The sequence below is a fragment of the Ixodes scapularis genome, unplaced genomic scaffold, assembly GCF_016920785.2.
Source record: "Ixodes scapularis isolate PalLabHiFi unplaced genomic scaffold, ASM1692078v2 PGA_scaffold4__175_contigs__length_147842914, whole genome shotgun sequence".
NCBI lineage: Eukaryota > Metazoa > Arthropoda > Arachnida > Ixodida > Ixodidae > Ixodes > Ixodes scapularis.
The window spans coordinates 27,984,300-28,009,523 of NW_024609879.1; the positions used below are offsets into that span (position 1 = coordinate 27,984,300).

A 25,224-nucleotide genomic window follows, 5' to 3' on the forward strand; every position below is an offset into this window, starting at 1 on the left:
CGAAAACGACGCGAATTATTTTAATTTTTACCTCTCCAAAGATTTGCACTGAAGCACGCTCAACTACGTTGCTCGGACTTGAAGACTACATTTATCACGTGCTTCACCCTTTTAAATGGTGTTAAGCCACCAGACCGATCTCACTAAGCGTTCGGCGCATGCGTGACGCCGCCGTAACTTTAGTTATCAGGAGGCATACGGCCGTACACGCGTACGCTCGTGCCTCTCGTGCTTTACACGCGCAGTGGTCCAGCGAGGTTGTCGGACGTGCAAAAAGACTAAAGTTCCCTGGATGCATTGCAGCAACGGTGGCTTAGTCAAACTGGCTGGTGAGATCGGTCTATTCTCGAATGCGCTTGCGAAGTTTAGGACTCGTGTAGGCAGTATGTCGTAAATTAACCTCATTCAAAAGACTTAGACCCGGGCGACAATATTTGCACGACTAATCAAACGTTATGAGTAGTCCGCGAACATCAACGAAATGGAGGAATGAAAATTAGCAGATTGACCTAAAACGCGTCTTTGAAAACGTTTTACAGACTGTTTGCGACGGGAGTTGAGCAAAAAGGTATTACTCGACGCCAGCACTCTTGAAGCGAAATCTCCTCAGGGTTGAGCGACTGAATCACCTCAGGGGTGAGCGTTGAGCTAAATGATCTCCTTTATATATCTGCATAGATCGCAAGTCCATCATGTGAGTTCGGATTAAGACCTTTATCAGCTGGCGGTATCCGTTTGGTTTACCGACACCTAACGAGTGCTTAGCCAACGCCACCTATATAAAAAGTAGTGCTACCTTTGCCACGTCACCTACCGAAGGGCAGTGCCAGTGCCCAATGAAACACAAATGCCGCATCGGTGTTCCGTTGGGACTAGTGTTATCACTGATTGAGTGCGAGTTTCAGCCGAGCGGTTGCGTAGCACTCGCGCCCAATAAGTGTCCTGCGATGGACCTCAGTATGTGATGCATCTAGCATATTTTCCTGATTCTAGTCAGCGGACTGTTTAAACGTTAAAATTAGGATACGCCAACTATTGCGGGCACATAGTTAATATAATAATCTAGAAGGAAAGTTCCCATGCGTTGGGGCCGTGGGGAACGGCGGTGCATAGACGAGAACATCGTCGGTCACAGTTGGTGGTACGGATTGGCCCATATCGCTGGCGACGCCTTAGCATGTACAAAGAAGCAGCAACATATAGCCTGTAAGGTCTGCACCCTTGTTCTCTACATTGCAGGAAAACACGGGAATCGCGGGTGGTATGAAATTAAATAAAGTTCACCAGCGCTCGAGCAACTTTGGCGATGGTCTCGGCAAAACGGACACGCATATTGTTTCAACTGCGTTCTTTCTTTGCTCCTTTGTTGCTCTCTTTCTCGTTCTTTCTCCTGGGACCGCAGATGTAAGCGCCCAGGATCTGCCGCGTTCTGCTCCCGTCTTTAACCATCTAACTACAGGTGCAAATAATACATGCATCTTTTTTTTTTTGGAAACGTTATTTCTGACCAGTCGTAACGAATTGTGCGGAAGACAGAGTACGTTAGTCATGATTTGTGTATAATCAAAGCTCTTTTTTTTTTGCCTAATACAGCACGCATTTTTTAAAGTCTGCTGCGTATGAGAAGATTTTTACGTTACAATTAAAAACCAGGTGCAGACAATGCACCAGGTGCGTACTATGGCCCAGAAAGGTGGTGGGTGGCGCTGGCACCTTTAAGAGCTGAAAATTGATCAAGCAACTTTGGAAAATAACATTTTTCCGCCACTTGGGTGTTGCCTGGAGGGGGAATCTTCCAATTTTGTTCTAAGTTAAACTAAAACAAATATCTTGTTTTGTTCAGTTTTCCACAAATCTGTGCTTTTGTGAACAACCTTTTGCAGCCTGAGGATGGAGCAGCTGGCCTTCCGGGCAGCCGCGTTTCGGTAGACACGGTCAGGGACGTAGACGTTGGTCTGCTCCACCTGCGGGGTTCAGGGTTTAGGGCGTCTGCTTTGATGCCAGTAGAGCCACGAACTGAGCCACGCTTAGATTATCAAGACAAAATTCCCCGATCTTGTTCTGGGCCCCGCCATCTTGCTTTGTTAGTGAAGAGGAAATGAAATTGGCGATTGCTACGATTTTATAATGCCACTTAATGAGACTCCGATACGGCATCAGGAACTGAGGAAGCTCTTGCGATATACTTTTGCTCTGTCGCAAGCCTTTTTTAACATTTATGTTGGACAAGAATTCGTCGAATAAAAGGTTAAAGAAGCGCGAACAAACAGTGACAATAAAGTTTGTTTCGCGTTTTTTTTAATTTTTCTTCAGTAATAGACAACTAGCCCGAACCCAAGTTTTATGGAATTTGGTTTCTTTGATTTCAAATAAATTTTGAGATATCTGGCGGCGATGATTTTATGTACCAAGATGGCTGAGGTGTTACTCTAAAGGATGACTTATTTAGCGGCTGTGGATGCCTCTTACGAGCAGAATCTAATCACGTTTGTAGCACCCGCTAGGTTGTTGTCCTAGGCTTGTTTTTAACGAGGCTGGCAATTTTCGGTTGTTTCCTCCGTTAGTGGTTTTCTCAACACACCAAAAGTGATAGCTAAAAAAGCTCTCCTGCAAGATACCGGTTAACCTCACGTAAATACTCCCAAAAACAATCCTACGGCTTACAAAAAAACAAAAAAAAAATCATGTGTGTGATTAGGTCACCTCGTTGTATCAAACTCGACCTCTCGTACAGCAGAGTGCAGCAATGTCCAAGCGAAGCAATATAAACGACCTGGCTGCTACCAAACGCATATTTATTAAATGGTGTATAGGACGGACTGACAGAGTAATAACCCGCCGTATTCTTTAAGGGAGTGCTTCGCGCTATGCGACCAAAAACATATCAATGCAAACAAGATGTTACTAAGCGAAAAGTTAGTTTTTTTTATTTTTATTTTGACAAAACTGAAGGAAGCAATTAATTTAAGGTTAGCAGGATAGTATCTAAAATGAAGATATTACGGTCACGACATACTGTATATAGAGATATTTGAGCTGATTTTTTCTGTCTTTTCAAACGAACAGTTTTATATTTCAGCAGTATGAAGCTGTCAAGGTTTGAATTCGTTCGTTGCCATGCAGTGGAGACATCAAATAGCGTCTTCGCGTTCATTACAATTTAAAAGTAAAAAAAAAAAAAATGGGCTGAATACAAACTAGGCAGGAGGTTGGACAGTAACGCCCCTAGCGGCGCACTTCAATTATGATGAAATTAAACTTAAATAGCTTGAATGTTTCTGATTCAGCTTTCTCCCGGCGTAACCCACAATGTTCGGCGAAGAGAGGTGATCAAATGAAACACCGTTTACCTAGGATGCGAAAGCTACTGCCATTTGCCATTTTTGTTTAATTTATGTCTCGCGTTTGTTCAGAATAGATGTCCTATTATTAAGACGGAAATATGTTCTGGGTAAACGTCGAGCTGAGTTGCGAGCAAGCTGTACAAAACGGGAATTATAGTTTGATATTATCGATTCAAAGTGTGCTACCCAATATTCAGCTTCGAACATGAATTCGGGATAATATATTTGCAAGGGGCAGAAATAACCCCAAAAATGCACAATTAACACTTAGTGTTTTGGAAACTGGTTAAATGCATGCCCAAGATCTCTAAAGCTGTAGCAAGTATATGGTATTATTGAAACGTAGAAGTCGTAGTTTCGTAACTGCCCTTGACACAAAGGCAGGATCAAATCAGGAATTTATAGGGTATATAGATTTTGTTCATGATCCAGAATATCTCGAACCTCGTTTTACAGTATTGCTTACTGTTGTGTGTTTATGGGAAAGAGAAGTCTTGGCTCTTAGAAAAAATCTTAGTTGGAAGTAAAGAAATGACACTTCTTGCTTTACAGAAAACGCTTCTGGCCAATAAGATACAACTTCCTCCTACAAATACAAAAATGTTGAGTTAAAAAAAAACGGAAATCAAATTTACGTCAATACACTTGAAATACGAACTATTAATGTAGTAGCGTAGAAGACGACAAAGACTCGAGACATAGGACCGTGCTGGGGCTCACGTGAATCGAGAAATTCGGATCCTGGCGCGTATGAAGAATGGTCTTCGCAGTGCAGTTCTCGGGCCCAAAGTAAAGTGCATTTAGCCTGTCTTACGGGTCCGTGTCCACTTTGCTACAAATTGGCGACGACGATTCCTGGAGAATTCCTGGAGAACGGCTGAAAATGATGAATGCATCGGGCGAGACATCGCAGCGAGCAACATCGAACGTCTTCCGGTTCATGGAACCAGGACCATTCGACCCGGAAAAAGAGGACTGGAACTTATACCAAATAAGGTTCCAAGCATCTCTGGACATTGCCGGAACAACAGATGATGCCACAAAAAGGAACTTTCTGATTGCATCTCTGGGGTCCGAGACGTTCAAGCTGCTGCACTCTCTGGTTCAGTCGAGGCAGGTCAGTGAAGTTCCGTATGCGGAATTGATAAAAACACTGGACACTCATTTTTTGCCGAAGCGTTTCAAGGAGTTTGAACGAGCGAAGTTGTTTTCAACACGCCAGGAGGAACGTGAGATACCAACCGAATTCCTACACGACTACGATCAGTCATTTACTACTGCGAGTACGAGAACGAAGTCGATGCTTGGGCATGTTCGTTGCTCACTGCTTCCATAATTGGACTTCGAGATCAACGCTTGAGGGCACGTCTCGTCTAAGAGAAAGAGTTGTCGATCGACATTGCACTCAGATTGTCGGAAAGCTTTCTTCGAGCGGAAGAAGAGTCCCGTCAATTGGGAAGTGTCGCAGAATCACCCATCGCAGTCAGCCAGGTGAGAGATCTACACAGGTCTACTAGACAATGTTTCCGTTGCGGGAATACAAACCATGTCGAAGACAAGTGCCGGTTCAAGTCTGAAGATTGCAGAGCTTGTGGAACCAAAGGGCACATTGCCAAGATGTGCAGAAAAGGACAGTTTGGCAAATCCCGATCAACCAGGTAAGGGACGGTACAAGTAATCATCAGGGTTCAGTCCGTTTTCGATCGAGATGGCATGTTTCTGGAATGTCAGATTGAAGGCAAGCGCGTGGAACTCCAAATGGACACGGGTTCACAAGTCACCTTAGTGGACATTCAGACATGGCATCGCCTCGGAAAACCAAAGCTGAACGAAACTCCGTACAAACTGCAAAGTTTCAGTAAAGAGGTCATCAAGGTCAAAGGCCAATGTGAGCTTCAGGTTGAATTTGAAGGCAAGAAGTACAGTCTAGAGGCTATTTTTACTAACACAAGCCAAGTTAACTTGTTGGGGAGGATTTGGGTGAGAGCTCTGAAATTGAATCTCAACAACTTGTTCGTCGCTCTTGTGAAAATAGAAGAGAACCTCAAGACGCTGCTGACTAGGTACGCAGTACTATTCAGAAACGAACTTGGTCGGTGCACGAAGATCAAGGCTCAACTTCACTTCAAAGAGAATGTCATCCCGAAGTTAATGTGGCCAAGACCACTACCGTTTGCATTGCGCGAAGCGGCAGAGTCAGACTTGACGAGACAAGTAGCCAACGGCGTATTGACTCCAGTGGAAACAGCGCAGTGGGCCACTCCGATCATCGTTGTCCCGAAGACCAGTGGATCCGTGAGGGTATGCAGAGATTTCAGCGTGACCGTCAATCCTCAGTTGAACGTCGCGCAGTAACCGCTCCCACGACCCGAGGAACTTTTCTCGAAAATCAACGGAGGGCGGAAGTTCTGGAAACTGGATCTGTCGGAGGCATATCTTCAGATGGAGCTGGAGGAGGATAGAAAAAAGTATCTCGTCATAAACGCTCACCAGGGATTGTTGCAGTTTAACCGGATGCCATTTGACATATCATCAGCGCCTGCCATCTTCCAGCGAACGATGGAACAAGTAACCGCTGGCCTGGGAAGCGTGGCATGCTAGCTGGATGATATAATCGTCACCGGAGAAACTGATCCGCTGCACACCAAGAACTTGGAGCTCGTGTTCCTACCACTCAAAGACTATAAGTTCACGCTAAAAAAAGAGAAATGTGCGTTTATGTATCCTGAAGTGGAATATTTGGGTCAGATATTATCAGCGAAAGGAATACGTTCCTCTCAAGGAAAAGTTGGAGCCATACTGAACATGCCGGCGCCGTCTAACCTACATGACCTACGGGCATTTTTGGTCATGGTTCAGTACTACGCAAAGTGTTTGCCAGGGTTAGCCGACGCGTGCGCACCGCTGAGTAATCTACTCAAGAAGAATGTCCCTTGGCAATGGAGTTTGCGTTGCGTAGAAGCCTTCGAAGACATCAAGACGCGTCTAACGTCCATGGAGACTCTTGTTCACTTTGATCCAAGCGAGACAGTCTATTTGGCGACTGATGCTTCATCAGTTGGCGTCAGAGCGGTCATCTTCCACAAGATAAAAGGAAAGGAACGCCCGATTGCGCATGCATCAAAAACGCTAACTTCCGCGGAGAAACGGTATGCCCAGATTGAGCGAGAAGCTCTAGCCACAATTTTTGGCGTAAAGAAGTTTCATCCGTATCTGTGGGGAAGAAGATTGTCTTGTATACAGATCACAAACCATTGACAGTGATTTTTGGTCCAGAAAAAGGAATCCCTGTGACGGCTGCCAACAGACTTCAACGGTTGGCCTTGATCTTACAAGGGTACTCGTACGACATTAAGTATACTCCAACAACTCAGTTTGGAAACGCTGATGGCTTGTCACGACTACCTCAAGGACCTGATGCGGAGTTTGACGCGGAAGTTCAACATGGAGTCGCCGATGTTGTGAGCTTCATTTCTTCGGACGTCATGGCAATTGTTGACGAAAATATGACCAAACTTCCAGTCAGGGCATCCGGCATCGCGGCGGAGACTGCTAAAGACAAGACACTGTCGAAGGTCTACCGGTACGTCATGGAAGGATGGCCATCGGTTGAACGCGACGCAGAAATGCAACCGTACGCATCGAGACAGTCAGAACTCACTGTGGAAAATGCCTGCCTAGTTTGGGGCATGCGCACAGTGATCCCTCTTAGGTTTCGACGTAGTCTTCTGGATTTTATATACGAAGGACACCTTGGACAATAAAAAATGAAGATGTTTGCCCGTTCCTACGTGTGGTGGCCAAACATGGACAAAGACATTGAAGCGAAAAGTCGGGCCAGCGAAGCATGTGCTTCAGTCTCTGACAGGAAAGAAAATGTTCCCCTACACCAATGGGAAGTGCCAAAACGACCCTGGTACCGAATCCATACAAATTTCGCAGAATACCAGAACAACATGTACGTGGTGGTGATCGACGCCTACAGCAAGTCGCCTGAAGTCACTTTGATGCCGTCGACCAGAGCTGAGCGGACGGTGGAGACATTCAAGGAAATCTTCCTTGTTCACAGACTGCCGGAGCAGGTAGTCAGCGATAATGGACCACAGTATACTAGTGCCATTTTTAAGAATTTTCTAGAGGAACAAGGAATTCGGCACACCTTAACACCACCGTACCACCCTCAGTCAAACGGCTTAGCCGAAAACTTTGTGAGGACACTTAAGTCTGCCTTGCGAAAATTCAAGAAGGGAGAGGAAAAGGAAGGACTGAGACAGTTCCTCCTCAAGTATAGGGTGACACCACACTCTACGACGGGACAACCCCCATGCGAGATGCTAAACAAGCGACACTATAGAACGACGATGGATTTGATTAAGTCAGGCCAGTCGTCGGAAGGTTCTCGTAAGCGGGTTCGCCAAAAGAGCAACTACGACAAGAGAAGTCGCGACCGGACGTTTCATATAAATCAGAAAGTCTGGATGCAAGATAGGTTGAAGAAAAACCACTGGATCAAAGGTGTGATCATCAGCCAGGAAGGACGACTTATGTTTGAAGTACTGACGGAAGATCACAAGCGACACCGGGTGCACGCAGATCAGATAAAGAAACGAATCTACGAAGAAGACTGGACCGCATTGTACGCCCCAACGCCGGTGGACAACGCTTGCGCACTTGAACCACCGCGAGCAGAAGCAGATGCATCGGACACAACTCTGCAACAATCAGTTGATGTGTCCGAGTCCACTGCGGTTCGTCGGTATCCGACCAGACTACGCAAAGCACCTGATGTCTTCACATTCGCCTGAGGAGGGAGGAATGTAGTAGTATAGAAGACGAGAAAGACTCGAGACATAGGACCGTGCTGCGCACACGTGAATCGAGGGATTCGGATCCTGGCGCGTAAGAAGAACGGTCTTCGCAGTGCGGTTCTCGGGCCCAAAGTAAAGTGCATTTAGCCTGTCATACGTGTCCGTGTCCACTCCGCTACAATTAATATGGCATAGCTCTTTCAAAGCATAAGTACGATTTAATTTTATTTAAATCGAAATTAAAATAGTTCAATACTTCACAAAAAAAAAATATCGCATAAGTCGTTTTTTTTTTTTAAGCTTGAGGGTCGCGAATATTAAAACTATATTTCATGTTGATGCGCGAAGTATTCAAAGAACCAATTCCGAAAATTGCGCTAAAGCGTCTCTTTCTCGGTGCATACGGAGGTAGGAGAGAATGGTGCCGTGTCATATAAAGATATCAACATATACGCACCTTCCACCTGCCTTACCCGAGCGATAAATATCGCTGCACCCATCTCTCACAAGCAGCAATCTCATGGCAGTTGAAATCTCTCAGTATGACGTCAAACCCAGCGATTGTTTTTTTTTTTTTTTTGTTGCTTTGTTTGCGTATTGATACGATAGCATCAAAAGTTTGCGGTATTCAAGTTAACGGGAAAAGATACGCAAGAAATATTTCTAAGTCGTTTTTTTAAGAAGCTCTTTCAGCTTCTCGTTAAACAACTTCCCTTTTGACTCGATCGAAAAGACACCTGTAATCGATCTGTCAAGTAGCGTCAAATATTAAGATATAAATGCGGCTAAAGCGAATGGAAGTGAATTTTGCAGGCTCCTCATCAGCAAACAGAGACGGCATAGTAATAAATGCGTAAAAAGTAACAGAATCTACAGCAAGTATGGACAAAGCGTTGTAACGGAATCATGCGTTGTTTATTTTGGAATTTGAAACTCACGTGCTCCTCTTCCTCGACGCCGACGTGGGGGTTGTCTATGTACGTGTGCATCTGCACCCACTTCCAGTCGGCGCCCGAGAACTTCTTGTCTCTGCGCTGGTAGTCGGTAGAGAGGCGAGCCGTCTCGCGCAGCGCCTGGATCACCATGCTCATGTTGGCCCTCTCCACGTCCGATACTCTCATCAGACCTGGGGGCAGGACGCGTGCGCGCGACGTCGAGCAGCTAGGGGCAGCAAGCGCGCACCATGGTCGCCAGAAGTGTAGGAAACACCGGGCATGGCGAGTGTCTGGCACCTCATTATCCCTCCACAGCCAATGAGAATTCGGCATTTTCCGATAATAATACCGAAGAACCAGTCATGAAGCAAGGAGCTTAATCATATGAAACCACGCGCTGAGTTTCTTCGCTTCTCAGCGGCTATCAAGTCCGTAGCAGGAAGTCTCAGAGCTCCAGCCTGTTGATATGATCGGTAATTCGCCGTCGTTTCGAACTGCGTTCAAGACGCTTCAAGTCACGTGTTCATGGGCGCCGCCATTGCCGACATTCAGTTTCTGTGGCTTTTTATTCCGTTTACTGCACTTTATCATTATCGTAACACCCCAGGGTATCGCAATTTTATATTCTACTCTGTCCTTCTCCCCAGCCTTGGCTTTTGTGGAGGCTCGTCAACTCCCGTTTCAGTGGCTTGGCATTTCGGTAAGGCAAGAGAAGGTCAGCAATGGCGGCTGTAATTGGGCGCTTTTGTAAAGCGTCTATGGGCTCGCACCTTTCGTTTTGTGACCAGAAGCAGTTTGCTGGTGAATGCGGCTCTCTTCCGATGGGTAAAATAGCAACAAGAAGGATTATCTGGTCAGATGACCGGCTTTAGGGCAACAAAATACCTAAAAATCAAAAACTCCGCAAGGACAGAACGAGCGGGTTTGTATGGATAATTAAACGTGGGGAAGAAAACGTCCGTCCTTTCTCGTTTTCTTCCTCAAGTTTAAAAACTCCGCGTTGACTAATTTCTGCTCCGTTGTCTAAGGCAGCATAGCTCCCACAGTGCTGCAACTCTGCACTGATGCTAGGCACGTGGCTTTTTGTGGCGCTTTATTATCACACGCGCTTTGCACGAAAGAGACAGAAAACGAAGCGACGCGCTCGCGCAAGTAGTTTTGACAAGATTTGGAACACCCGAGAAGCGGTGCCAGCCTTAACTATTGGCGACGTGCGCGATCAAAAGCGTCGCTGTTCTCGGCCTTATACGATTGGCCAAATGCCAACTATGACGTCGGCAAAAGATTTTTCATCGACGAGAATAAGATTAATGTAGGAACTTCAATTTTGATGGTGTTGGCAGTGTTGGTTCCAGAGCGCTATGATTTCGAGCTTCCACCATGCTCATTAGAAACATCATCAAACTTCTGGTCGCAAGGTAATGACGTCACGATAGGTAACCATATGGGGGCGGTACAAACAATACATCTCGCCGCTAATACTCCGATCACCCTTAAAGTCCCTGCGCACAGTTGCGTTCGAAGTGAGTGCGTTCGACTGCGTTGTGTCAAAGGACGAAAGCGAGTCACCCTGGGACAGATCTGTGCTTCGAATGAAGCGGGGAATCTAATTCAAGGAATAGCTTGGCACGCCATATAAGTTGGAGGGGTGTCCAGGGTTCTCGCTGCTGCAACGCATTTAAACGCACTCATGGACCCCCACGCACGAGTTTGACAGCGTTCCAGAGTGCCTAATTGCGTTGCTGCTACCAGAAACCGGGACATCCTTGCTTCTTATGTTGCGTGCTAAGCTACTCCCTGAATTGGATTCCACGGTTCACACGAAGCACAGATGTGCCGGTGACTCTCTTTCATCTCTCGGCGCAGCGCAATAAAACGCTCTCACACGCTCTCAAACGCAAATGTGCTTAGGGGCCTTCAGACGCTCTAAGAAACGCAACTGTGCGTCAATGCAGCTAAGTTGAGACTGCAGCCAATGCAACAAGCACGAGAGCACGATGTCACTGTTTCGAACCATCCTTCCGGAGAACGACCGTACGCGCTAGGAAAGCTCGTTTAAAAGCCAGGAGTAAGGCCTAGACCGCGCTTGTAGCTTTGGCTGTTGTCTCAGCTTAAAGGGGTAGATAGGTGCCGATAGGTGTCGACCCTGGCGCATTGGCCGTAGGATGTGCATGGTGGTGGATGTGCGCGTGCACCGCGTGCACGCGCACGTTCGGCGGCACGTGCGGACTGCAGCGACTTTGTGCTGCCCTGTGGACTGCAGCGGCGCGATTGTTTTCTGCACGCGCAGCCTCACAAGTGCCCATTGTCGAGTCGCGCCAGTCATAAACACCATACCCGAATCCTAGTACAATGTAACGTGACCGGTAGCTCTCTAACCCTTGTTTCAAAGCCGGTCAGCAAGAAGCGCAATGCGTATCGAGCTCTTGAAGTCAATAGTTACTGCACGTCCAAAGGGGCTGTAGTTGCGAGCGTTTGCGTTTGGTGGCGTCAACGCGTGACAATCTCACCGAGTTGTAATATCCGAGGACTGTTCGCCTTGTGGCCTATTGACCCGTTGCTCTCGGGCAGAGGGCGCGAGCGCGTCCTCAAGACCTGACTATGTTATGCATATACTAACCATATATATATGCACATATCAGCATCCGCAAAAACGCAACAACAAAACTTTTTTTTTTAATTATGCAGCTTGCAGTTTTTACGTTCCATTAAGGATTTGTTCAGCTTTATAATTTGTATTGCTTTCTGTCATAGCTTCCGCGGGCATGAATGTTTCACTTTAGCTGCTAGCAAAGCCAAAGCTACTCGCAAAAGTATGTTCGCCGGAGCGGTGCCCGCACTGCACGAGCGTGGGTGCTTGGCAGGAAAACTGAAAAGCTCGGAGCTCGCTCTTGTGGCCTCTGCTACGTTGACACTTAGAATGGAACAAAGTATAAACACTCTAGTGGGGAAAGCGTAATGACGCATGTCCGAAACACGGGCCACAGATATTCTATTTTGCTCGCCTGGAGCGCTGCTCATAACTTGAGTGCTACGGGCCAATAGATAGCTTGCGCGTAACGACATTTGCGGCCAAGCCGGTATTTTATGTGGCACCAGCGTTCGGCTCACCGTGTTCGTCTCACACCGAAGATGTAGTAGCGCGAGGGAACGAGTAAGTAGAAATAATCGTCAGTACTCAGCAATGGAGACACCTGCAAGTTGTGTATAAAACGTTTTCACTGGGTGCCAGATTTGAGCCCATCCTATAAATATTCACGGGGCATACGGGGGAGTAAACGGTTGTGGGGGTGTGGCAGAGGTTCCCGCATCCTCAGATCAAGCCCTTATCTAACGTCTGCAATTAAAGGGCGATTTTGATGGTGTGGAATGCACGTTGCTGAAACACCATGGAAGCTTTAATGTGTACAGCGTAGTAAACGCGTTAGCATTCGCCGCTGAATCACTCTCAAGACTAAGTATCTCCACGAGGAAGCCATACTGCCGCGAACTGGCCCTGCTTCTAAGGGACTCATAACCTGGTGGCATTCAAACGGAGCTTCCCAGACCGCCATCAGACGCTATTTAGGACCATTCTGATGTTAGCCTGAGACTGAGGCAGGAAAAGAGGAAGTTTCAAAGTAGAAGAAAAAGGAACAGTCGAGGATACGTCTCTAACACAGCTAAAGACAAGTTTATTCGGTCACCCTCTTATATACACTCCACAATCTTCACCACAGAACCTTCGCGACCTCCAAAGCCAAAAGATAACAAAGAACTCATCTCTTTCCACCACAATAATCAAACGTCCTTGACAATCCTACAAAGCCCCCTCACCAACACAACCTAGCTCCTCTCTCCCGGAAGACGATCGACCTTCGCGTACATAGCACACCCTCCTCCTCTCCTCCCCGGCCCACAAACCCGAAACAACCCGGCAACAAAAGATACCAAACCACCTGATCCAAACCGAAGACACAAAGGAGGAAACCACTTACACCCTTTCACAAACAACAACCACTTAACAAAACTCTCAAATCCGCAAGAAGGTTTTTGCACTGCTGCTAAGCTGTAACGACACTTGACTAATGCAGTTGCCCATTGATTCCATTCTTATTGTTTCCTTTACAACCCTTTTGATGTCGTTTAGTTCCCTGTGTATTATTTCTGTTTCGGACCAGCGTGGTATACAATTATTACATTCTTGAACATGTTTCGCTATTTCCGAATCAGTCGCGTTGTTTTTGACATTTCTTTTGTGTTCAGTCAATCTATCATTTATACACCTCGACGTTTGACCCACATACTTAAAACCACATTCCAGGGGAATTTCGTATACCACTCCATTATCACACGGAATAGACTTTTCTCGATGCATTTTTGTGCATTCCCTTACACTCTTGTGGAAGGGCGTGAGCTTACTCAACTTATAGTCGGAACTAAAAACCAGATCAACATCGAACTTTTTTGCACAAGCCTTCAAGTTGTGAGAAATTTTGTGATAGTACGGAATTACAGTAGTTCTATGTTTTGGCTTTTGCTTTGGTTCTCCTCTACATTTGTCTGCGAATCTTACGGATAACTGCTTCCCTACGAATTCATCCTGATAACCAGCACTGTTTAGCCTTCTCCACTGCCTTTTCACTGATTCAGCCAAGAAATGAGTACATGATCTGTCCATTACATTTGTGATTAAAGACTTGACAATACCTGCTTTGACTGTTTTTGAATGGCAACTGTTTTTTGATAGCAGCGGTTTTGCGTTTTCTTTTCCATATTCCCAACATAGCCCTTTTTCATTGTGAATCATAAGCTCTAAAAACTGCAGTTTACCATTCATGGGTCGTTCGACTGTAAACCTCAGTTCCGGGGCAGCCGATCTGATCAATGCTTCCAGAGTGTCGGATAATCCCTCCCGAAAAGAACAGATCAAAATGTCATCGACATATCTTTTCACAAAACAGGATTCCGACGTCAGTTCTTGCAACTTATCAGATACAATGCAATCCAAAGAATTTAGGTAAATTTCCGCTAACGCCGGTGCTACACTCGACCCAATGCATACTCCCTCTTTCTGTAAATACTTTTTTCCTTGATACTCTACTATTGTTGACTGCAAGTAATAATCAAGAACGGCATACGGTTGAAAACTGTCCTCCTGATGCTGTTCCAAATGATGTAGTCCCTGTGCCGCTTGAAATCACCTCCCACCAGGAGCTCCCAAAGTCTTTCGGAAGCGCTGCGTATTTCTTTGATCCGGTGACTTGAGGCTTCTCTGTACGCCTTGTACAGGCGTACAGAGACATAGAACTACTGTAATTCCGTACTATCACAAAATTTCTGTACGCCTTGTACAGGCGTACAGAAACATAGAACTACTGTAATTCCGTACTATCACAAAATTTCTCACAACTTGAAGGCTTGTGCAAAAAAGTTCGATGTTGATCTGGTTTTTAGTTCCGACTATAAGTTGAGTAAGCTCACGCCCTTCCACAAGGGTGTAAGGGAATGCACAAAAATGCATCGAGAAAAGTCTATTCCGTGTGATAATGGAGTGGTATACGAAATTCCCCTGGAATGTGGTTTTAAGTATGTGGGTCAAACGTCGAGGTGTATAAATGATAGATTGACTGAACACAAAAGAAATGTCAAAAACAACGCGACTGATTCGGAAATAGCGAAACATGTTCAAGAATGTAATAATTGTATACCACGCTGGTCCGAAACAGAAATAATACACAGGGAACTAAACGACATCAAAAGGGTTGTAAAGGAAACAATAAGAATGAAATCAATGGGCAACTGCATTAGTCAAGTGTCGTTACAGCTTAGCAGCAGTGCAAAAACCTTCTTGCGGATTTGAGAGTTTTGTTAAGTGGTTGTTGTTTGTGAAAGGGTGTAAGTGGTTTCCTCCTTTGTGTCTTCGGTTTGGATCAGGTGGTTTGGTATCTTTTGTTGCCGGGTTGTTTCGGGTTTGTGGGCCGGGGAGGAGAGGAGGAGGGTGTGCTATGTACGCGAAGGTCGATCGTCTTCCGGGAGAGAGGAGCTAGGTTGTGTTGGTGAGGGGGCTTTGTAGGATTGTCAAGATTGTAGGATTGACAAAATATATGGTAAGTTACAAGTAATGAAAATAGATGAAGAAGGTTCCAAAAGTCTTGGTAGTGATCACAAACGTATTAAGCTGAATTTTGCCAGAGAAGTAAATCCTGAAACTAGACAACATAATTCAAAGCAAACTTTCTGCAGCGACAAAGAGTTGGAAATAGTTGTTGAAAGAATAGAGGCAGCAGTTTCAGGGCACCGGCATACAGATTGGACCTATGAGAGCCTAACTAGGCTTTTTGCTCTAGAACTAGACAAAGTTAAGAGTAAACGAAAGGGGAAGCAAGGACATAGACCAAAAAGCTGGTGGGACAAAGAAGTGAAGCAAGCGATACAAAAACGTCAGGAAGCCTCTAGAGAACACAGGTATTCCAAGCGTAGTGGGGAGTCCGAAACGGAAGTAAAAAGAAAATGGGACAATTTTATAACATGTCGCCGAGAGGCATCCAGTTTGATCAATGCGAAAATTCAGAGAAAGGGTGAGGAATGGATGAGTAATGTAAGTAAGAAAGATAGAAACACTGCCAAGAAGTTTTGGGAGCACTTGAACTCGCTCGGTGAAACAACGCAAGCTAGACAGAGGTTCATACTCTCGCATCAGGGAGATCAATTAGAGGGAGATGATGCGATACAATATATAGGAGCAGTGATGGAGGAGAAATTTCGGGAACGGGTACATGTGGAAGATAGGAGAACCGAAGGAAGTAGCAGTCCAGTTTGTGACATCGCGGATTTTGGAAAAAGAGAATGGGAAAAGGCGGAACGAAGAGTCCCTAGTGGCACGTTGACAGGCACAGATGGTATCCCTATCAAGCTGGTGAAGAATTTGGGTCCTAAATCTAAGGCAAAACTAAGGGAGGTAGTGAGTACCATGATAACAAAAGGAAATATTCCAGATGAATGGAGGCTTAGTAGGATGAGTATGATATATAAGGGAAAGGGAGATAAGTCTGATATTAGGAATTATCGTCCTATAACCGTGACACCGGTTATTTACAGGTTGGTAATGCAGATTATAAAGAACAGACTGGAGGAATGGGTAGATTGCGAGGGCATACTGGGCGAATTACAGAACGGGTTTCGAAAACAAAGAAGGTTGGAGGATAATTTATTTTCTCTAACACAGTGTATAGAAATAGCGCAAAAAGAAAACAGACAGCTCTGGCTGGCATTTCTGGATATCAAGGGTGCCTATGACAATGTGAACCAAAGAAACCTGTGGGACATAATGGAGAACTTAAACCTAGATGAAGGACTAACAACACTATTAAGGAACATTTACAAAGATAACAAGGTGATTATAACATGGGAAGGAAAGGCGACAGGGAAAATAGAGATAAGACGAGGCCTTAGGCAGGGGTGCCCGTTATCGCCTTTGCTGTTTATGTTGTATCTGAGAGGATTGGAGGATAGACTAGAGAAGAGTGGGCTTGGGTTCAACCTTTCTTACAGTAAGCTAGGCCAAAAAATTCAGCAATCCTTACCGGGATTGATGTATGCGGATGATATTGTACTAATGGCTAACAACAGGACAGAGTTGCAGGAATTAATGAGCATTTGTGGTAGGGAAGGAGAGGAATTAGGTTTAGAATTCAGTAGCGAAAAATCGGCAGTCATGATTTTTAACGAAGATGAAGTTGAGAGGCTGAAGATACAGAATATTACAGTTGAGAGAGCTAGTAAATACAAGTATCTAGGAGTATGGATATGTGATGGTGCAGAATATCTCAGAGACCATGAAAAGTATATAATAGGTAAGGGCAACAGAAATGCAGCTGTAATGAAAAATAGAGCACTTTGGAATTACAACAGGTATGAGGTGGTGAGAGAGATTTGGAAAGGGGTCATGGTGCCTGGCTTGACTTTTGGAAACGCAGTGCTATGCATGAAATCCGAAGTGCATGCGAGACTAGAAATAAAACAGCGCGGAGTAGGTAGACTGGCTTTGGGGGCACATTGCAAAACGCCAAACCAGGGAGTACAAGGAGACATGGGATGGGCATCATTTGAGAGCAGGGAAGCGGTGAGCAAGGTAGAATTTGAGGATAGGTTGAGGCAAATGGACGGGGAGCAATGGGCACGAAAGGTTTTCAGCTATTTATACATGAGGAGTGTAGACACAAAGTGGAGACAGCGCACTAGGAAATTAAGAGGAAAGTTTTTGGGCTATAGCGAAGATACGGAAGAGCAAGTCTCAGTTAAGAAGAAAGTTAAGGCCACAGAAAGAGATTGGTGGCTAGAGGGAATGCAGACAAAGACGGCTCTGGAAAGCTATAGATTAAACAAAAGAGTTATTGCCAAAGAAAGCATTTATGACAATTCTAGGGGAAGCTCATTGCTGTTTGAGGCAAGAACGGGTGTTCTGCGAACCAGAACATACAGAGTGAAGTACCAGGAAATTGATACAGTGTGCACTGCTTGTGGAGAGGAGGACGAGACGGCTGAGCACTTGATACTCTACTGTAAAGGGCTCCACCCTATGCCTACCGAAGACAACATAGATTTAATAAAGTCATTGGGTTTTAGAGGCAGCGAAGGGAGAGTGGATTTCAAGACTGTAGAGATTACCAAGCAAAGATTAAGTGAATGGTGGCAGAAATCGAGAGAAAACTAGGTATTTTCTTATCCACTGATAGCAAGGGGGTTTCATAGCCTCACTTTCTTTGCACTGCGGAGTGAATATAGATTTCACATTTAAATATTCTAAGCTTAAATGGTAAAACAAAATGGCTAGGTGGCGTAAGCTACCGCCCGATCCAAAGGGCTCAGCCGTATTCATCCATCCATCCATCCAAGGACGTTTGATTATTGTGGTGGAAAGAGATGAGTTCTTTGTTATATTTTGGCTTTGGAGGTCGCGAAGGTTCTGTGGTGAAGATTGTGGAGTGTATATAAGAGGGTGACCGAATAAACTTGTCTTTAGCTGTGTTAGAGACGTATCCTCGACTGTTCCTGTTTCTTCTACTTTGAAACTTCCTCTTTTCCTGCCTCAGTCTCAGGCTAACATCAGAATGGTTAATTTCCACCAGCTCGCCTGCGCACTCACTACAATATCATTGCTATTTAGGAATCTGTTAATACGTCTCAAAATTAGTTTTCTTACTTTTTCTGCCGGTGGACCAGAAACACTACTCTAGGTTTGTGTTTCTATTCTGACGGCATGTCATAGATCGCATTTAAACAAAAATATATGGGCAAGCATTTCGTTTCTGTACCTTTTTAAGAGTGAACGAAGTATGGAACCTTCCCAAAAACGGGCTCCTGGCCGGTCCATTTTCAGTGTTCGTGCGCATGGCGCGCGATTTTCTTGCTTTGGGAAGCGACGAACTTGCCCGTGTTGGGCTGAGAAGATAGCAAGCTGGTCTGAGGACTTGTAAATATTTGAATGAGGTATAGGCAGCACGAAATAGTTATAGCCGACACAGGCAAATGCCTGCCTCAAGGCAGTCCTTGCTTCAATTACTGAAATCCGCCTTTGCCCGCAGGAAGAGGGTGACACGCTTGAAATGTAAATGAAATGAATCACATACGCGTACTTTAGAAACGACGTATAAGTATTAGTGAAAAGACTAAGTGCGCAGGAATGCGCCCTGGTGGCAGGTAATCATGTCGTTTAACATCTGAGACTGGTACATAAAAAGAAGAAAACAAAACTTTAGTCGATAAAAGAGACACAGGAGGAAGCGTCTCAAGGCGTTCCCTTCTCTGTCTGTTCCATCGTCTAGAATTTTTTTCCCTCCCCTGCATCACTGCCTCAGGTGTTAAACGAGATGATTTAAAAATGTTAATGGCAAAAATCTAGTCAAGAAAGAAATAACGCTAACAACAGGCAAGGCTTGCGTCTGCTGAGCGGGATCGCCTGAAACGTTGGTAGTTTCCGCCCTCTGACCCAGTCACATTAAAATAAAATCGCTCGTGTGGCTATTTCAGTCGCCGGGAAAAATAGCCGCAACCTCCAGCAAACCGCCCCAGGCGTTTATGCCAGGAGTTTGAATAATACACGAACGCAGAGAGCTTGTATTTATGAACGTAGTTTTGTTATTTTATTGAATTACGAATCACGTGTGTGAAACGAGAATTGGCTTTGTTATTGAGCAATACTATTTCGGTCACTGAACAATCAATGTTGCATTGCAGGTGTTGGCGCAGCGCGCGCGATTCGCGCGATTTGCTCGATCGCCCATCGTTCTCCTGACATCTGATATTAGGTCTTCCCATCTCTACCATACAAGTCTCAAGCCTTGTTCTCATGGTGGGATTTCTCTTACTATTTCGCAGTTGCGACGTCACTCGCGTGGCGAAATGAGCGCAGTGAAGGGTGCGGTGCACAACGCAGCATTTGCGAAGTCCCTAGAATATTCGCGTCATGTAAATCAGGGTTTAGATTTACATTGGTGAAATAGTTCGCTTACCAAGCATAGACATGAGCTTGGGAAGTGTCGTGGTGTTCAGCAGTTGAACGAGAAACAGCGTCCCAAGCCGCACAAACCGCTCCTGCAAGTAGATGGACTACGTAAGCAAACCAAAAAAGAAAATTCTGACATTTTGTTTACGGACAGTAACTGAGAAAGAAGAGAAGTTATAAGCTCATAAGAGGGGCGAGACTGACTGCGGCTTGCCACGGGGAGCACCTTTTGTAGCCGCGTGGGTCTCTGGAACATTCGGCCTAGAACTTTCGGCGCTTAAGAACATTCGTTACTCTATCAGACAAGAAATTTCTCGAATTTGCGAGAACGCCAAGTAAAAAGAATAAATAAAAGAACATTCCGCTGCCTGGTATCGAACCCACATCTTCCGCACGAGAGTCAAGCGCGGTAACCACTCGGCCACTTAGGTGCTCACTTGCCGACGTGTGTGGCAATATAACCAAAATCGCCTTTTTTTATGTGCTTCTTATCGGGTATGCTCAGCCGCTATTAGTAAGCAAACATGATTTGTCAGAAGTAATTGGCCTTTGAAACCTCGTGCTGTCTTAGTCATCTCTATACTTAATCCGCCTCAGTGGTAAAGCAGATTCTGGTGCCTCATGTTCACCCGTATTCGGTACGCCGACGCTGAAAATAACAAAGATCTACTATAAAATTAACTGCAGAAGTTCTTGACATAAGGATGTAATGGAATTAGGTATTAAATATGAGTATCAAACTATAATTTACGCAGTAAGGCAAGGAAGCAATGTGAAGCACGACGAAAACATGAATACAATGCATCCGCCAAGTCGCGGAGGAGTGCAGATCTGTAGGTTGAAGTAACCTAATGGCGGCCGCGTCTTTAAGGTGGCAGAGCCCATTCAACGTAGGCCGCGAGCTATTCCAGAGTCACCATCTCAGCCAATCCAGCACCACTTGATCAAGAGGTTTTGGAATCCCAAGACAAACCGGGACAGTTGCAAACGCTCAGTGCTGGATTGAGTCTAATGGCTTGTGGCGTCCGTATGATACATATCGGCTATTCAGTGGGCCATTTATTATGTGTTTTATCAAGACATGGAGTTCTGCACCTCTTGGCAACTGTGCATGCCCTTGCCATGACATATACCTTCCGTTTTAGAGCGCAGCTATTAGGCGGCCTTTTCCGGCTTGAACGGCGTCGCCGTCGCCGTCGGCGTAACCGCACGTTACATTATGGGACATTTCTCATAATGACGTCACACGTGATATAACGCGTGACGTCACGACAGTCACTAAGGTCACAAGTGACGTCACGACGGTCACTAGGGTCACAAGTGACGTCCCAAAGGTCACGATGAAGGTCACGACCTTCACATTGAAGGTCACGACCCTAACGCGACCTTCACGAGACCTTCACGAGTGACGTTACGAGGGTCACTAGGGTCACGAGTAACTTTACGAGGGTTACGAGTCACGTCACGATGGAGGAGGGAGAGAGGGGGAGGTTGAGGGGAGGAGGAAGGATGGAAAAGGGGAGGAGAATAAGAAGAGGAGGAGGGAGCACGAAGATGAAGGGGAAAGGGGAGAGGAGGAACGAGAGGAGGGGAGGAGGAGGAGGAAGGAGGGGAGAGGGAGGAGGAGAAAGAGACGAGAAGGGAGGAGGAGGAGGAAAAAGGGAGGGAAAGAGGGTACGGAGGAGGAGGAGGGGCATACCTTCATCTTCGTACCCTCTCTTTCTCCTCCTCGAGTGCTGTGCTCTAATTCGGTATTACAGCGAATTGTAAACGTCTTTCATTTTTTTTGTTTCCTCTTATTCTTATTATTTCAATTGTACATTACTGTAGCAGGTAAAGTTATTGCCATTTTAGAATATACTCGTTACTTCTTCCCAGCATTGGGAAGAAGTAACAGTGACTCGGTATCTCGGTAAGACAAGAGAAAGTCAGCAATGGCGGCTGTAATCTGGCACGTGTCTGAAGCGACACTGGACGCCCTATTTGAGGCCGATGTTTATACACCATTCACCTTTAGGCTGATACAAGATGCTCTGCCTTTAGCGCGTGCTCGATGATTCCGCAGTGCTTTGGCTGCGCGTGTCTGTGCGTGCATACATTTGTTAGCAAGGAAAGAAAGCTGGCGGTGAAGGCGGAGCTTCTAGTTTCAGTTTAATGGTGAAAGGAGTATAGACGCTTTCGGGCAGCTGTGCATGGTCGCCGCCATAAATGGCCTTCAGTTTTTGTTCCCTCTTATTCCGTTCGCTTCACGTCATCATTACCACAGCAGGACAGGTAACTGCCATCTTAGTTGTTACAGTGTCCTTCTCCCCAGCATAGGCCCTTGCGGAGACTCGTCAACGCCAGCTTCAGTGGCTGGACATCTCAGTAAGACAAAAGAAGGTCGGCAATGACGACTTAATCTGGCGCGCGCCGAAAGCGCCTATAATGAGTATGCGGAGAATGAGTCCACATTGATAGCACATTATACTTCGTCTTCCTTAGGATGTACTATTCATATCGGCGCATGCTAAAAGCGCGAGATGTTGCTTTTGATGACGCTTCGGCGGCTGCATTTGCTTGAGTGGAGTGAGCGTTCAAGTTCAGGCAATCAAGGCAGGGTTTCCTGCCGGCTGCCTGTGTGCCTTCCGTGATGAGTTCGGTTCTGTTGTCCCGTGCCGAGTGCCAACCGGCGTTCAACGTGATTCTGTATTTCTGCGTGTCAGCAACATCGTCAACGTGGTTCTGTATTTCTGCGTGTCAGCAACATCGTGATGGCAGTGTTATGGGTTGTGAACAGAAGACTGGAATTATCGCCGATGTGACCGTGTGTTCGCGTATCAGTGGTGTAACAACAAGATGAGATGACGTAAACTGTCGGGCATTGATGCCGCTGGTCGGGCCGTGATCGGAGGGGGCGCGGTGTCGCAGGATGACATTCCGCTTTACATTAAAGAGTTTAAGAACACTTGACGGATTAGGTGCAGTCGATCGGCGCGTGGATAGTCATGTTGGAACGCTGGTCTGAACGGTAAGCTCCTATCGTGCCGTGGCCGATGTGACTGTCGGTCCCCGAGAGCGATCGCGCTCTGGAAAAAAGACTGAATAGTACGAAATTATGACGGAAAGTGCGTATATTTACAGTGGAAGTTTAGCATAAAAAAAAAGAAACAGGTAAAATCGAAAAAAAACGCTATCCTTTATTTTACTGTTTAAATATACTACGGTTTCTGTAGAAACTACCCTCCAAGTGGCGCGATGGGATGTACGCTAGAAGTTTTCGAGCTCGCAACGGCGTAGCTCCGTACACTTAACATTTGCCACAAGTCGCGGCTTTGACTGCATTCAAGTTGATCGAAAAGCGATTTCTCTGCCCGTGAAGCATCACTTCCAGCTGAGTGAATATTCGCTCTACAAAGATTAATTCAAGACGGCAATTGCAGCCGCGCGCGAACAGCACAAATAGAAAAACAAACACTACAATAGAAATACTGGCTACAAAGGGCCGTGCGGGAAACGAAACTCATGGCTTGGAACCACATTGGAGCGGCTCGATTTATTGGCTTTCAAATAATTACGGCATGATCGAGCGTTTTCTTTTTAATAAAAGGTTCATCCCTTGAGCCATTAAAAATAGTCTTAGATGTACGACATTGCTGGAAAAAAGTGAACGTGCTCGGAATATTTGTTATTGCTTAGGAAGTCACCGAAAAATTCCGTACGTTGAAAACGACCAGTATAAATGACGGAAACGCAAAGCTCCGGAGTAGTGATCGGTATAATGTGTTGGAGGTTTCCGAAGAAAAGGAAACGCAATTGTGGCGTAAGAAAACAGAAATATTTTTTGTAAAACATGAATTGGGCGGTACCTAGCGCCACCTAGCCTAGCTACTTGCGATTACTCCGCTTGACCCTGCCATCTGGTGGCAAGCGATTTAACATCCTTTTATGCTACGCGGCTACGCCATAATTTCGTGTTACCGTGCTGAGATAAGCGAAGAGGTTGCTTCGGATTTGCTTTTTTTTTTTTAGAGCGGCTTTTGGTTTTGCGGGCGAATGGTTTTCACTCCTCCGTGATGTGCCGTTGACGCAACGGTTGACGAAGGAATTGTGGCTCGAGGAATAACAAAGGTAAGACATAAAGTGCGCGAACTGGGTGCCGGTTGTCTCCGTTGAACATCGCAGTGCTGACGATGAGAAGACTGAGTGACTGCATGCTTTCGAAACGTAAGTTTCTTTACCTGCAGGGGAACGCCGGCTTCGGAAATAAATACAATTCGCGAAAAGCTCGTGTTACGTTTTTATTTGCTGCTCCTCTCTCTCCGTGCAATAGACTTAGCGTTTTCGTTAAGCCTTATCGAGCTCGATTTGCTCGATTGATTTCCCCCATAATGAGATGCAGTCGACGGAGGAACTTTTGCTCCTCTGCTTAAGGGACGAAAGTTTCTTCCTTTCTGAAGGAACATATCTATCAAGAGCGTTCCTCCCTTTAGGGAGGACTATACTGTTCCTTTTTTCTAAGAGTGCACTATTTCACCATAGGTGCAAGCGAAGCCTAATGCACGAGCGCAGTGGTTCAATGGCCTCCACCGACGTCACATCAGATGCCATTCTGGTGGCCTTGCTGCTGAATATGGATCTCTTTCAGCGTAAACTGTGCACTCTGGGTATTTCTTTTTTTGTGCAGGTAGTAGAATGCACACAGGCATGGGGTACAAGGACGTTTAGGCAAGCAATATATAGCGTCAACTCTGCCGAACTTGCGTCTTTTTTACTTTTGAGCTTCGCAACGCCGTAGAATCAAGGAGCTGAGTTGGGTGACCACATTCACGCTTGTCACGAGATCATCATCAACGCCAGCCTTCGTTGAGGGGCGTACCGAATATATATATATATATATATAAAAAACATGACATGTTTTCCCAGATAACTGATTAAATATAATGTGGCCTGAGCACTCACGTTGAGATATGCCACAGCGCATCTTTTTTGCGCAGACATAAGACGGGCAAAAACATGAACGATATGCGAAGCGGTCGAAAGTAGCTAGGGAAGCCAAATCAGCGCTGTCAGCTAGCCGCTCAATAAAATTTACGCTTGGCGTTTCTTAGAAGCACCGACAACTATTTTGTGCGAACGCGAGAGACACCACGAGACCACGGCCGAGAGCCGCACTGCAGATTCCTTTCAGGTCCAATCCATAGTCGCTCATTTTAGTGTTGCACTGCCATTTGTTTCCAGTTGCCGCACGACGCACGGGCTCGTGGACTGGCATATTGGATGTTTTGGCGGCGCTTCGAAGACGAGGAAACATATCAAGGGGCTTTATTGAGGGCGTGTGACTCTTCGGTGTAGTCAAGGGACTCGTGAAGCGTGAGGTTACGTGGTACGTGTTTACCGCCAGATTGACTGCATAGGTCGTGCATCGGCCGCGGTTACTGTGAAATTGAGAGTAAAAGCTCGTCGCGCGGCAGCGAGACACAGCCCGTTGTCATGGCATGACTACGCCTTACATGCGTCGCCTCTCATTGGTCCTAGTTTTCGTGCGCTGCAGCAGACAAAAATATCACAGACCATCCCCTTCAAAACGGCAAAACCAATTCCGGCGATATAAAACAAAGGACTTCTGCCGCGAGTCGCCGTCCGTGAAAGCTTGTGAAAACAGTAACAAC

The 25,224-nt window shown here is 45.9% G+C and overlaps 1 protein-coding gene across 1 annotated transcript in view; it reads right to left on the reverse strand.

The window, feature by feature from the left end:
* Positions 1–25,224, reverse strand: part of LOC120846205 (sodium/hydrogen exchanger 10-like) — a 184,747-nt gene that overhangs the window by 102,892 nt on the left and 56,631 nt on the right. The window contains exons 7-9 of the mRNA XM_040217895.2: positions 19,581–19,662; positions 9,091–9,278; positions 1,875–1,964 (exon numbers count right to left, since the gene is read on the reverse strand). Coding sequence (XP_040073829.2) covers positions 1,875–1,964; positions 9,091–9,278; positions 19,581–19,662 — 360 coding nt within the window. The remainder of the gene's footprint in view (positions 1–1,874; positions 1,965–9,090; positions 9,279–19,580; positions 19,663–25,224) is intronic.